Raw genomic sequence first — 13372 nt, forward strand, 5'->3', positions numbered from 1 at the left:
GTAAAGTCAGGGATACAGGAGGGGTAAAGACAGGGATACAGTGAGGGGTGAAGACAGGGATACAGTGAGGGGTACCAGGGATACAGTGAGGGGAAAAGACAGGGATACAGTGAGGGGTACCAGGGATACAGTGAGGGGTAAAGACAGGGATACAGTGAGGGGTAAAGACAGGGATACAGTGGGGGGAAAAGACAGGGATACAGTGAGGGGTAAAGACAGGGATACAGTGAGGGGTAAAGACAGGGATACAGTGAGGGGTAAAGACAGGGATACAGTGAGGGGTACCAGAGATACAGTGAGGGGTAAAGACAGGGATACAGTGAAGGGTAAAGACAGGGTTACAGTGAGGGGTACCAGGGATACAGTGAGGGGTAAAGACAGGGTTACAGTGAGGGGTACCAGGGATACAGTGAGGGGTAAAGACAGGGATACAGTGGGGGAAAAGACAGGGATACAGTGAGGGGTAAAGACAGGGATACAGGAGGGGTAAAGACAGGGATACAGGAGGGGTACAGACAGGGATACAGTAGGGGTAAAGACAGGGATACAGTGAGGGGTGAAGACAGGGATACAGTGAGGGGTACCAGGCACGGAGTAGCTGTTGTGGAGTGGCTGACGTGAATGCCAACAACGGTGCTACTCTCCTACTGCCAAGACGCAGGACTGGGGGAATTCAAACACAACCACGGCCACACACATGCACACACATAGTCCGATGTTTCTACTCAACCAAGGTGGGCAAACCATTTTCCTTTAGACCTACTCTACTTCATTGGCTATAGAAGTCATCAGGAAGAGAGCTACTTTTGTTTTAACATTACATACATTATGAAAGAATGAGATTCAAATGATTTACATTTTTTTCATTGAAATTCCAAAGCCCAAAATAGTGCCAAAACATTTAAAATATTCCATTGTCTCTGTCAGGTCCACAATGGGTAGACATCAATAGAAAAATAGGAAATTACTATGAAATAATACAATATTTCATTTGTGTATATTACATTGTTTTTATTTGATGACTGTATTACTTTTCATTCCTTAAAAATCCTAATCTCATCTCTGCTCAGGCAGTAGCAGCCAAACAGCCAGACAACATTCTCTGTGCTCCCCATACTGTACTGTCATCCTATTTAGCTAGACTAGCCTGCCCACCCTATGCTGCAGAGCTGTCTGACTAAATCATTTTACTAGTTCTTCAAAGTAGATAAGGCATACTTTCATGAACTGTCTCTATCCATCTCTCTCTTCATTGTGTTGTTTACTTTCCTCTCTCATGCGGTCTGTGTATCTATCCTAACGTAGCAAGCATAAAATTGTATCCATCTGTCTGAGCCGGAAAGAACAGGCGCAATGGATTATGGTCATTGTAGTTCATTAGTAATTGAGCCGACATCGGGTATTAGTTGTTTAATAACGGGAAAAATATGAAATGTTGGTTAATCGCTCAGCACTGGTACCCGTGCAACTAGGAATGCTCATCAGTCCATCGTAGCTCTCTTCCTGATGACTTCTATAGCCAATCACACATGCACAATGGGATGGATTGATTAGGCCACTGGACCACTGACCCCGCTTTCATTATTGGATATGGTGGAAGTCACTTCCAGATTCTGATCTGTACCAGAGAATGAGGAATTGGCATGTTTGACTCAATAGTTTGTCATCTTTTACACTGTAAGTTGACTGAGAACACATTCTCATGTACAGCAACAATCTTGGGAATAGTTACAAGGGAGATGAATGAGCCAACTGTAAGCTAGGGATGATTAGGTGGCCATGATGGTATGTGGGTGAGATTGGGAATTTAGTCAGGATACCAGGGTTAACACCCCTACTCTTATGATAAGTGCTATGGGATCTTTAGTGACCACAGATGGTCAGAACACCCATTTAACATCCCATCTGAAAGACAGCACCCTACACCAATCACTGCCCTGGGACAATGTCTCCAATCACTGCCCTGGGGCATTGGGATATTTTGTTAGACCAGAGGGAAGGGTGCCTCCTACTGGCCCTCCAACACCTCTCCCAGCAGCATCTGGTCTCCCATCCAGGGACCAACCAGGACCAATCCTGCTTAGCTTCAGAGGCTAGCCAGCTGTGGGATGCATGGTTCACAAGGTATATAGACTGGAGAAGGAAAAGTGTATATATACCAGAAAAGACAATGCATAACAATTGCAGTACACTCTGGAGAAACTTTAGAGTGACTCACAATAAGTGCATTTGAACACAGACTCTGGAACCACCACATAATATGAGTTGAGCATCATAACTCATTAAGAACAAAGACAACATATGTCCCTCTCACTTTGAGACATTTCTCATACATATCTTTAGGCTCTAACAAAAGATGCATCCCAAATGGCACCTAGGCCCTATATAGTGCTCTACTTTTGACCACTACTAGTGCGCTACATATAGAATAGGGTGCGATTTGGGATGCAGACAGAAAAATAGGCTGCTATAGATGTTAAAGCAGGGTATATATTTTGCTGGTCTGGAATGTTATCAGCGTTTTGAAGCCACAGCTACAGTACATGGAGAGAATTAGCAAACACCTACTGCACCACTTTACACAGTGACAAAATTACAACGTAGGCAGAGGTAGAGAGAGACAGAGAGAAAGAGAGAGAGACAGGTAGAGAAGAGAGAGAGAGGGGGGAGGGAGAAATAGGATAAAGAGAGACAGGGAGAGAGAGAGGGGGATAGAGGAGAGAGTGAGGGGGAGGGGGAGGGGAAGGGAGGGATAAATAGGATAAAGAGAGACAGTGAGAGAGATAGAAGAGAGAGAATAAGGAGAAAGAGAGAGAGGGATAGAAAGAAAGAAAGAAAGAAAGAAAGAAAGAAAGAAAGAGACAGAGAGTGAGATAGAAGAGAGAGAACAAGGAGAAAGGGAGAGAGACAGAGTTGATATTCCTCTGTTGTGTGTGACCGACTGACTTGATATTTACCTATACATTTGCACTCTCACTCCAAATTGCTATAGTATGGTCTAGAATGTATATTGCATGGCCAGACAGCATAACCCCTCCCTCTCCCAAGGTAAGTGGCGTTTCAGAGCAGTTAAGTGCCTCTTGTTTTCAGGGCAGGCAGAATCAAGTCTCCACACAGTCCTATTTGCCCTGTCTATCTCTCTAAGCTCAGAGGGAGTGATGTGCAGACACTATGGAGGAATGAAACGGAGAGATCACACACACACACACACATGGACGCACGCACAGTCGCACGCACACACTAGCGATCAGATCCCGTTGCTGCCGCTCGCCATGAAATATTCAGGTGTTCTCTACCCACAACAGAATGACAGCACACACACAGCCCTCCTTATAACATACAACTGCAATAGCTGCAGCGTCTATACAAGCGGAGCTTGAAGACATGGTTGGCTGCAAAAACCTGGATCTTGGCCCAAAATCAAAGCTATGGTAATATCACTATTAACTACCATGCCACTGTGACTGTACAGCGCAAGGTGTTACAGGTGATATATAGCCTAGGCTAGAAAACAGTGCCCCTCTCTAGCTCTAACAGGATAAGTTACCCAGTCCCATTCTGTCTGTGTGACTGATATCAGTGCTGTGTTGTGGTGAAACCAGGCCACTGGTTTAGTGGCGCCCTCAGGGCACTATTAAAAGAGTTATGTGGAGGTATTGATAACCACTACACATTTTTCTGCCTTTGCTGGAAAGGTTAGGATCTCTTTATTACAGTATATCATGTAGAATGGGAACAGACACAAGCAACAAAAAATAAACACAAAAACCGGTATACTGTCCGACCCTGTACTCCAGTCCACAGTATGTTCCAAATGGGGTGTAAGATATTAGCCATAATAGTGCAAGGCCAAGGGGACAAACATTCACTTTCCCTTGACTTGCTATGATGTAGTTGTGGGACACTATAGTGGTTGGTATGAAGGCTCACCGCCCATCCCACCCTGCAAGAGCTGACACACACACACACACACACACACACACACACACACACACACACACACACACACACACACACAAACACACAGACACGCCCTAACACACACATCCCTCTTCCCCATACATCCCTCACCACCACATATTGGAACTGGGCAGTCAAAGTCACACCAAGACAGAAGTTATTTTTGGGATCTGTCTTTACATGGCCGTTGGGTCCGGTGGTGCTGACCTCACTTCCAGTGAGTGACGGTGGATCAAAGCCTGATCATCTATCATGCTGTTAATAGGCCACAGGGACCAGGGGGGAAGGGGAATCAATGGGAGGAATAAAGAGATGGAAGGGGGCGAGGTGGACGTGTGTATAGGGAGGGAGACGGGTTGAGGGGGTTTTGTGTGTGTGTGTGTGTGTGTGTGTGTGTGTGTGTGTGTGTGTGTGTGTGTGTGTGTGTGTGTGTGTGTGTGTGTGTGTGTGTGTGTGTGTGTGTGTGTGTGTGTGTGTGTGATCGCTCGGAGTAAGTATGAGTAGGGGTCCCGTGTGGTTCAGTTGGTAGAGCAGTATGGAACAAACATGAAAATGTATGCAGTCACTACTGTAAATCACTCTGGATTAGAGCGTCTGCTAAATGACTAAAATGTATGAGAGAGAGAAATCTAAATGAGAAGATAGAATGGAGAGAGTACTGCTTGTCAAACTACTAGACATGTATGAGGACATGTATGAGGACAGGTTGCACATCACTGCTGAAGGGGAAGTGTTGGAAAGGATGTTGTTATTTATAGCTAGCAAATATAGCTAGCAAGCATAACTTAACCTTAACTTAACCAAGCTAACAAAAATACACACATTCTCAGGTAGATTATGTCAACGTTACATCATTTTACGAAGTAACTAGCTAGCTGCAGTTAATAGTTAAATTAGCTAGCTAATATGATTGTAGCTAGCTAACGTTATATCTGTCACTGACTTGGTACTCACCTTCATAGTTGTCTATGTAGCTTCCTATGTACATCTTGAACCCCTTTTCATTCTTGCTAGCTGGAGTCTCGGAGGCTGATTTAACAATTCGATGTACATCATTAATATTAATTTGAGGCAAGTCCTGAAGACAAGTAGTAAAAAAGTGTGACATAGTGGTAGTAACGTTATATCGTCGATAACAACTTGACTGACTTCCGTTCTATAGTGTGCACCACCGGAAATTGCCACGCCGGTAGGAAGTGTGTTTAGAATGTTCGATCATGGAATGTGCATAAGGGCTATTACCCTGACAGACAGACAGCTAGGAAGCAACCACAAAGTATATGAGCACATACACACACACATATGCACACGCGCAAACACACAGCTAACCCATATAACCACGCACACACACACACACACACACACACACACAAGCAAGTACATACACACAGGCGCACACACACACACACACACACACACACACACACACACACACACACACACACACACACACACACACACACACACACACTGCGTTGTGTTTTCTCTACATCCTCTTAGTAAATACAACCCAGTAGCTGGAAGTATTCACTGAGGCTTCGGTGACCCGCTCAGAGAGACCTGTATGTTGACACAAATATTTGAGGAAATCACTGAACTACAAGCAGAAAGCACACAGACCAAAGAAGCAATATGTCTGTTATAACATCATCTGACCTTCCTCAATTTCAAGAATGTTATGTTAAGACCACTGCATATTGTGACTAGAGTTATGGCTGTGGCACAGTGTTGAGGAGAAAACTATGTGCTGAAATAGTCTGCCAGATATAATGGAACTTAAGCTTCCTCTACCGAATACATTTCCTCTATTGCTGCAGGGAATGATGATACCAAATGGCTTGTATATTCCATACACCATTGTGCTGGTAAAGGCTATGGTTGCTAACCCTATAACATCACTTCTGTTATTCCATTGTGACTAAATTGGGTCTCAAAGGAGTAACACAGTGTGGGTGTGAGAAGGAGAAACACTGTGTGAGCTTTAGAGTGAGTCTGGGAGACAGGACGTGTGTTTGTTGGTCTGACCATTGTACAGTGGGAGAATGTGAAGTTTGCTGGAAAGGTTTAGAGTGAGTGAGTGAGTGAGTGAGTGAGTGAGTGAGTGAGTGAGTGAGTGAGTGAGTGAGTGAGTGAGTGAGTGAGTGAGTGAGTGAGTGAGTGAGTGAGTGAGTGAGTGAGTGAGTGAGTGAGTGAGCGAGCGCAGGGAGGCAGCGGGCCAGAACTGAGCTCCTGTGACAGCTCCTCTATTCAGCCCCCACATCAAAGGAATATCAGCGACCTAATTAAATAAGCAGAGAGAGAGACAGTGAGAAAGGATGGGACAGACAGGGTTTGGATAGATGGAGAGATAGAAAGGGGTTGGAAGACAACAGAAAAATGGGCAGTAAAAGAAAGGAGCGAGCAAATTAATGAGTAGATGACAAAGAGAACAACATGCAAGTGTAGCTAAAGAAGCTACAGTGTGAAAGAGAACGATAGATTAGAACAGAGGGAAGGAGGGAGGCTATTGGAAAAAGGGGTAGGGTTGGAGGGAGGGAGGGAGGGAGGGAGGGAGTTAAAAACCTTGGCCTTGGGCTATATCAGATGTGCTGGCTCAGATTTGGGGAGAGGTGGAGAGAGGGGCAAGAATGCTGCCACAAGCACTTCATCCCTTAGAATATATTCCCTATTATAGACTTATAACATAGCAGGGCATAGGCATACACAGACCTACACTGCTGTACTAAGGAGATAAAAGAGATATAGAGAGGGGGAGAGATAGCGAGAGAGAGAGTGGGAGAGAGTCAGGGGAGAGAGAAAGAGACAGCGGGAGAGAGAGAGAGAGAGAGTCTGGATAACCATTCACTCAAGCTATAGGCATGACAAGTAAAGCCATTCTAGATGAGTGGACTCAGCATGCTGCTACAGTGAGAGTCAATGACAGAATGAATCCTATCAGGATCAACTCTTCATAGCCAGGGTCTAGTCTCGACCATTGTGAGTGGTAGAGCTAAGCTAATGACATTTCTAGACTTAACACCCTTTAAGCTTAGGTGAACAGAATCAGCCAAACTAGTGGTTAATATTACGGTTCAGCAATGTGTGTGTGTGTCTGTGTGTGTGTTTTTGTGTATGTGTGTGTGCGTGCGTGCCTGGCTGCGTGTGCATGCACTTTGTCCTTTTGCTGACCCCCTATCTCACAGTCTTAAATTCATTCCAGGACAGTCTGTGATGTGCCTTTAGCTGTGCTAGAGTTCAAGTGTACAGTACTAGGATCCATAGGGAACTGAGAGAGAACACAGTGAAAGTCTGCCAGGAAACAAACAGTAGAAAGTGATGGCAAAGCAAAGGGTTGGGGGGTAGAAACACCCACACACAAATCAACACACGTAGACACACAAGGAAACACACACACTGACATTCCATCCTTCCCTCGTCCGTCCGTGTGTGTGTGTGTGTGTGTGTGTGTGTGTGTGTGTGTGTGTGTGTGTGTGTGTGTGTGTGTGTGTGTGTGTGTGTGTGTGTGTGTGTGTGTGTGTGTGTGTGTGTGTGTGTGTGTGTGTCAGAGAGAGAGAAAGTTGGCAGCAGTCCCAGTAAGCGCCCACATTCTCTCCCTCTGGCCAAACAGCAGAAAGAATAGAGAGATACAGCTCATATAGAACATCACCAAACAAGAACAGCATGGAGGTCTGTCTGTCTGTCTGTCTGTCTGTCTGTCTGTCTGTCTGTCTGTCTGTCTGTCTGTCTGTCTGTCTGTCTGTCTGTCTGTCTGTCTGTCTGTCTGTCTCTGTGTGTGTGTGTTGTTTACTATATTTGCCATGGGTAGTAGTTGGGTGAAGGAGGTTGCATTGGTGAATAAATTAAAAGGAGAGTTTGGAACGGTGACGATGCTTTGGCATGTGGCAGTGTGTGTGTATGTGCGGTGCACGCCAGTTTGTGTATGTGTACAGTACATGTGTGTGACCCAGTGCGTCTCAGAGTATCTGTCCAGATGCTCGTGGCAGGGGGTGACCTCAGCTCTGCCAGTCAGACAGCCTGGCCCTGTGGCACAAACACACAAACATACACATACACACACTGAAACACACATATGCCAGTGAAGGGCACACAAATGTCCAAAACACATATGCACCATCATGCCAAAGTCATATACTGACTAGAGGGCATTTTAACTTCCAAAACAGCAACTAAAGGAGGAGCTACACTGCATGGCCAAGAGTATGTGGACACCTGGTTGTCGATCATCTCATTCCAAAATCATGGGAATTAATATGGAGTTGGTCTCATCCAGAACGCCGCAGCCTGTCTGGTGTTCAACCTTCCCAAGTTCTCTCATGTCACCCCGCTCCTCCGCCCACTCCACTGGCTTCCAGTTGAAGCTCGCATCTGCTACAAGACCATGGTGCTTGCCTACAGAGCTGTGAGGGAAACGGCACCTCCGTACCTTCGGGCGCTGATCAGTCCCTACACCCAAAGAAGGGCACTGCGCTCATCCACCTCTGGCCTGCTTGCCTCCCTACCTCTGCGGAAGCACATTTCCCTCTCAGCCCAGTCAAAACTGTTCGCTGCTCTGGCACCCCAATGATGGAACAAGCTCCCTCACGACGCCAGGACAGCGGAGTCAATCACCACCTTCCGGAGACACCTGAAACCCCACCTCTTCAAGGAATACCTGGGATAGGATTAAGTAATCCTTCTAACCCCCCCCCCCAAAAAAATATATAGATGTACTATTGTAAAGTGGTTGTTCCACTGGATATCATAAGGTGAATGCACCAATTTGTAAGTCGCTCTGGATAAGAGCGTCTGCTAAATGACGTAAATGTAAATGTCTCGATAAACCATTTCTGTATGGACCTCGCTTTGTGCATAAGGACATTCTCATGCTGAAACAGGAAAGGGCCTTCCCCAAACGCCACAAAGTTGGAAGCACAGAATTCTCTAGAATGTCATTGTACGCTGTAGCGTTAAGATTTCCCTTCGCTGGAACTAAGGGGCCTAGCCCAAACCATGAAAAACAGCCCCAGACCATTATTCCTCCTTCACCAAACTTTACAGTTGGCACTATGCATTCGGGCAGGTAGCGTTCTCTGGGCATTCCCAAACCCAGATTTGTCTGTCGGACTGCCAGATGGTGAAGCATGATTCATCACTCCAGAGAAAGCATTTCCACTGCTCCAGAGTCCAATGGCGATGAGCTTTACACCACTCCAGCCGACGCTTGGCATTGTGCATGGTGATCTTGGGCTTGTGTGCAGTTATTGTGCTGACCTTGCTTCCAGAGGCAGTTTGGAACTCGGTAGTGAGTGTTGCAACCGTGGACAGACGATTTTTATGCGCTTCAGCACTCGGCGGTCCTGTTATGTGAGCTTGTGTGGCCTACCACTTCGCGGCTGAGCCGTTGTTGCTCCCAGACGTTTCCACTTCACAATAACAGCACTTACAGTTGACCAGGACAACTCTAGCAGAGCAGAAAATGTAGGAACTGACTTGTTGGAAAGTTGGCATCCCATGACGGTGCCACGTTGAAAGTCACTGAGCTCTTCAGAACGGGCCATTCTACTGCCAGTGTTTGGAGATTGCATGACTGTGTGCCCGATTTTATACATCAATCAGCAACGGATGTGGCTGAAATAGCCGAATCCACTCATTTGAAGGGGTGTCCACATAGTGTATCTTCCTCTTCTCTGTCACATTTTCCCCTGAATCATTCCACTGCTTATTTTAAATCCAATGTATATTTCAACCTCTATAACTCAGCGTCTCCATTCTCAAGGCTGTAACATGATAACACTGTACTACTTACTACAGTATATGATGATAGTGCTGTAAGTGTTGCCTGAAGAACTCAATGCATCTCCTCAGTTATGCTGAATAAAAACAATATTTCAAAGTGCAGTTGTTCTCATGTTCTGCATATATATTGAAACTGTACCCCAGGATGTATAAGACAAACACATAGATCACACACACACATGCACATGTAACAGTGTAGGTTCCGTCCCTCTCTTCGCCCCAACCCGGGCTCGAACCAGGGACCCTTGCACACATCAACAACTGACACCCCACGAAGCATCGTTACCCATCGCGCCACAAAAGCCACGGCCCTTGCAACGCAAGGGGAAACCCTACTTCAAGTCTCAGAGCGAGTGACGTCACTGATTGAAATGCTATTAGCGCGCACCATCGCTAACTAACTAGCCATTTCACATCGGTTACACACACACACGTGCACAGTGACATTAGCTGAGGTGGGGAAGTAATTTAAAGCCAATGTTGAGCCCTGTATATCAGGCAACACAGCAGAATGTAAAACCTGTACCATCATCACACATAATGAGATCAAAGATGCAATCCGTATATATTTTTTAACTGGACAAGTCAGTTAAGAACAAATTCTTATTTGTTCAGGGGCAGAATGACAGATTTTTTACTTGTCAGCTCGGGGATTCGATCTAGGAACCTTTCGGTTACTGACCCAACACTCTAACCACTAGGCTACCTGCCGTATATATTATTTAATCTGTGTGTATGCGATAGAGAGAGAGAGAGAGAGAGAAAGAGTCCGGTAGAGAAATGGAGAAAGAGTATTGCATGTGAAAAATGTAGAAAGAGATAGAAAGAGAAATTGAGAAAACATAATATCGTGTAAGAATAATGCATAAGAGAATTAGTGAGAGAAACAAAGTGAGAAAGAGGAGGTAGCTGTCGATGGTAATTTGCAGTCCTCCTTGTTAACCACTGACTGTACTGTTTAATGATGCCTGCTCTGTCCTTGGCTGTCATTGAGGGGACTGCTGGGGCCAATGATGTATATAAACCCTGGATTGCTGATGCTATTTATTGGCCATTGAGAGGCTTTGAAGCCACCGGTCGACCATATTGGCACTCCCTAGTAGGAGCAGTCCTCCATAGGAATGAATGGAATTCTACAGTATTTCACTTAAATGTATCTTATTTATTTCATTTTTTTCCCTCTAATTTCGTAATTTCCAATTGGTAGGTACAGTCTTGTCCCATCGCTGCAACTCCGGTACGGACTCGGGAGAGGCGAAGGTCGAGAGCCATGCGTCCTCCGAAACACAACCCCGCCAAGCCACACTGCTTCTTGGCACAATGACCGCTTAACTCAGAAGCCAGCCGCACCAATGTGTCAGAGGAAACACCGTACACCTGGCGACAGTGTCAGCGTGCATGTACCCGGCCCGCCACAGGAGTCACTAGAGCGAGATGGGACAAGGACATCCTGGCCGACCAAACCCTCCCCTAACCCGGACGATTCTGGGCCAATTGTGCATCGCCTCATCGGTCTCCTGGTCACAGCCGGCTGTGACACAGCCCAGTATCAAACCAGGATCTGTAGTTACGCAGCTAGCACTGTGATGCAGTGCCTTAGACCACTGCGCTACTCGGGAGGCCAACACTTAAATGTTTTAAGGACAACATGACATGTATTTAAGTATTTTTGTTGTTGTAGTGGGGTCAGTAACATTTGCCATCTCTAAAAATGATACTTTAAAGAAAATGTTTTTATATATGTTTTTATTTTAAAAGTTTGCATGAAGCTGTGTGTAATAGAATAAACGTGGCATTTCTATAGCTTTCAAAATATTGTTTACAATGGTGAGGGCGCTGTGGAGGCGTGTGCCAAGATGGAGGCACAGTGGCTTCAACACAGCGCCCCCTATCAGTCCTTTAGTGTATTTATAAATAATTGGCTGAGCTGGGCTGTCTACAATACCACCATCCAGACTGGTGACTGCTGCTCTCAGCTGGACATCTATGGTCCATAACCAGTCACAACACCATCATGCCAAAGCCAGTGGAGGATAAGCAGTCTACCTCCTCTTCAATCTCTCCAACTGAGAATTGTTATTCCATCCATCCATCCATTCATCTGATTTTCAAGCTGGTCATCACTTCATTTCTCTCTCTCGACCTCTCTCTGTCTGTCTCTCACCCCTCTAACAATATTCTCTCCATCCTCATTTTGATTTTCAACTTTCAAACTTTAAGCTGTCTAAAATGCCTCCACTAAAAGCACAACCAAGCATGAGGGTGATGTACTGTACTGAACATATGAGAGAGCAGCAGCATTCACTATTGATACCATTGATATTTACATACATGGCTTGGCAAGAGTGGATCCAGAGCTGCAATTCAGCTATATGGATTATGAGGAAGAGTCCAGCACTTGTTTTTTTTTTGAGCGCTTAGCTTTGATACCGGTCAGTGCTGATCTAGGATCAGGTCCCTCCTGTTCATGTAACCGTACTCATTGTGATCTAAAAGGCTAAATGGATCCTAAATTATCACTCCAACACTTAATACAAACAGCCTCTTGTATTCTGTACAGAAACAGAGTGACAGACTGATGGAAAAGTGTTTTCTCATACCATCACTTAGTGTATATTAATGGGCTCCTGTGAGGGCCAGAGGCAAGACGCTGCTCCCATTAATATATTAGTTACAGAGAGCTGCTGCTTATCTCTCTCTCTCTCCCTCTGCCTCTGCCTATCTCTCAATCTCCCTCACAGAATGCACAGAATACAAATAGCTAGACCCCTTCAGTATGAATGATATATACACACTGCAGGCTGTGGTACTGGTAGAGGATTTAAATTTTTAACAATGCTCCACACATCACACCAAGGGCATGTGGCCGGCAATTTATCAAAGGAGATTCATCTTGAAATCCCCATTCAGGAAATAAAGTAAAGGCATTTATGGATCAATTACTTAACATATAGGGAGGTGTTATCATATGACCAAGTACAATACAGTACAGTGATTGTATAGTCAGATAAAGAAGGGATATACTGTATGGGACAGGAGTTATTCTTGACCACGTAATCTTTTCAAGGAAAACTCTTGGCCCTAGTTACAGTACACAAAAAAAAAGATGCTCTCTAGAGCCTAAAATGGTTTTTCAGCTGTTACCATAGGAGAAGCCTTTGAAGAACCCTTTTTGGATCCAGGTAGAACCCTTTTGGTCCCAGGTTTCGGTCCTTTTTGTTTCAGGTAGAACACTTTTGGGTTCCAGGTAGAACCTTTTCCACAGAGGGTTCTACATGTAACCAAAAGGGGTTATCCTATGGGGATAGCCAAAGAACCCTCTTGGAATCCCTTTTTTCTAAGAGTGTATATGGTATTGGACATTGTTGGTTGACTCCATTGTCTTCTATTAGGCAGTCCAATTCCATTGGATTGTGTTATCTTTAGCCAAGCATTCAAAACCCACTACAGTTCTCCCTTTGGAATATACAGTATCTTATTTAGATGTTGAAATAACAACGTGACATCTATCATGACAGAGAGCACCGTGTAATTACCATGTCACAGGAATGGCACAGTCTTGGTTGTCACAAACAGTGAATCTTCACTTTAAACGAAAGCTTGTCATTATGTTTTATCACATCACATTAGGATAGTG

General features: G+C 45.1%; 1 protein-coding gene across 1 annotated transcript in view; it reads right to left on the minus strand.

Annotated features, from left to right (window-relative positions):
* The window catches only part of LOC106564646 (rab11 family-interacting protein 4A), a 51651-nt gene extending 46523 nt beyond the window's left edge, over positions 1-5128 (minus strand). The window contains exon 1 of the mRNA XM_014130820.2: positions 4915-5128. Coding sequence (XP_013986295.1) covers positions 4915-4920 — 6 coding nt within the window. The 5' untranslated portion in view covers positions 4921-5128. The remainder of the gene's footprint in view (positions 1-4914) is intronic.
* Between the last annotated feature and the right edge of the window lie 8244 nt (positions 5129-13372).

This window comes from Salmo salar, chromosome ssa12, assembly GCF_905237065.1.
Source record: "Salmo salar chromosome ssa12, Ssal_v3.1, whole genome shotgun sequence".
In the NCBI taxonomy this organism is placed as follows: Eukaryota; Metazoa; Chordata; class Actinopteri; order Salmoniformes; family Salmonidae; genus Salmo; species Salmo salar.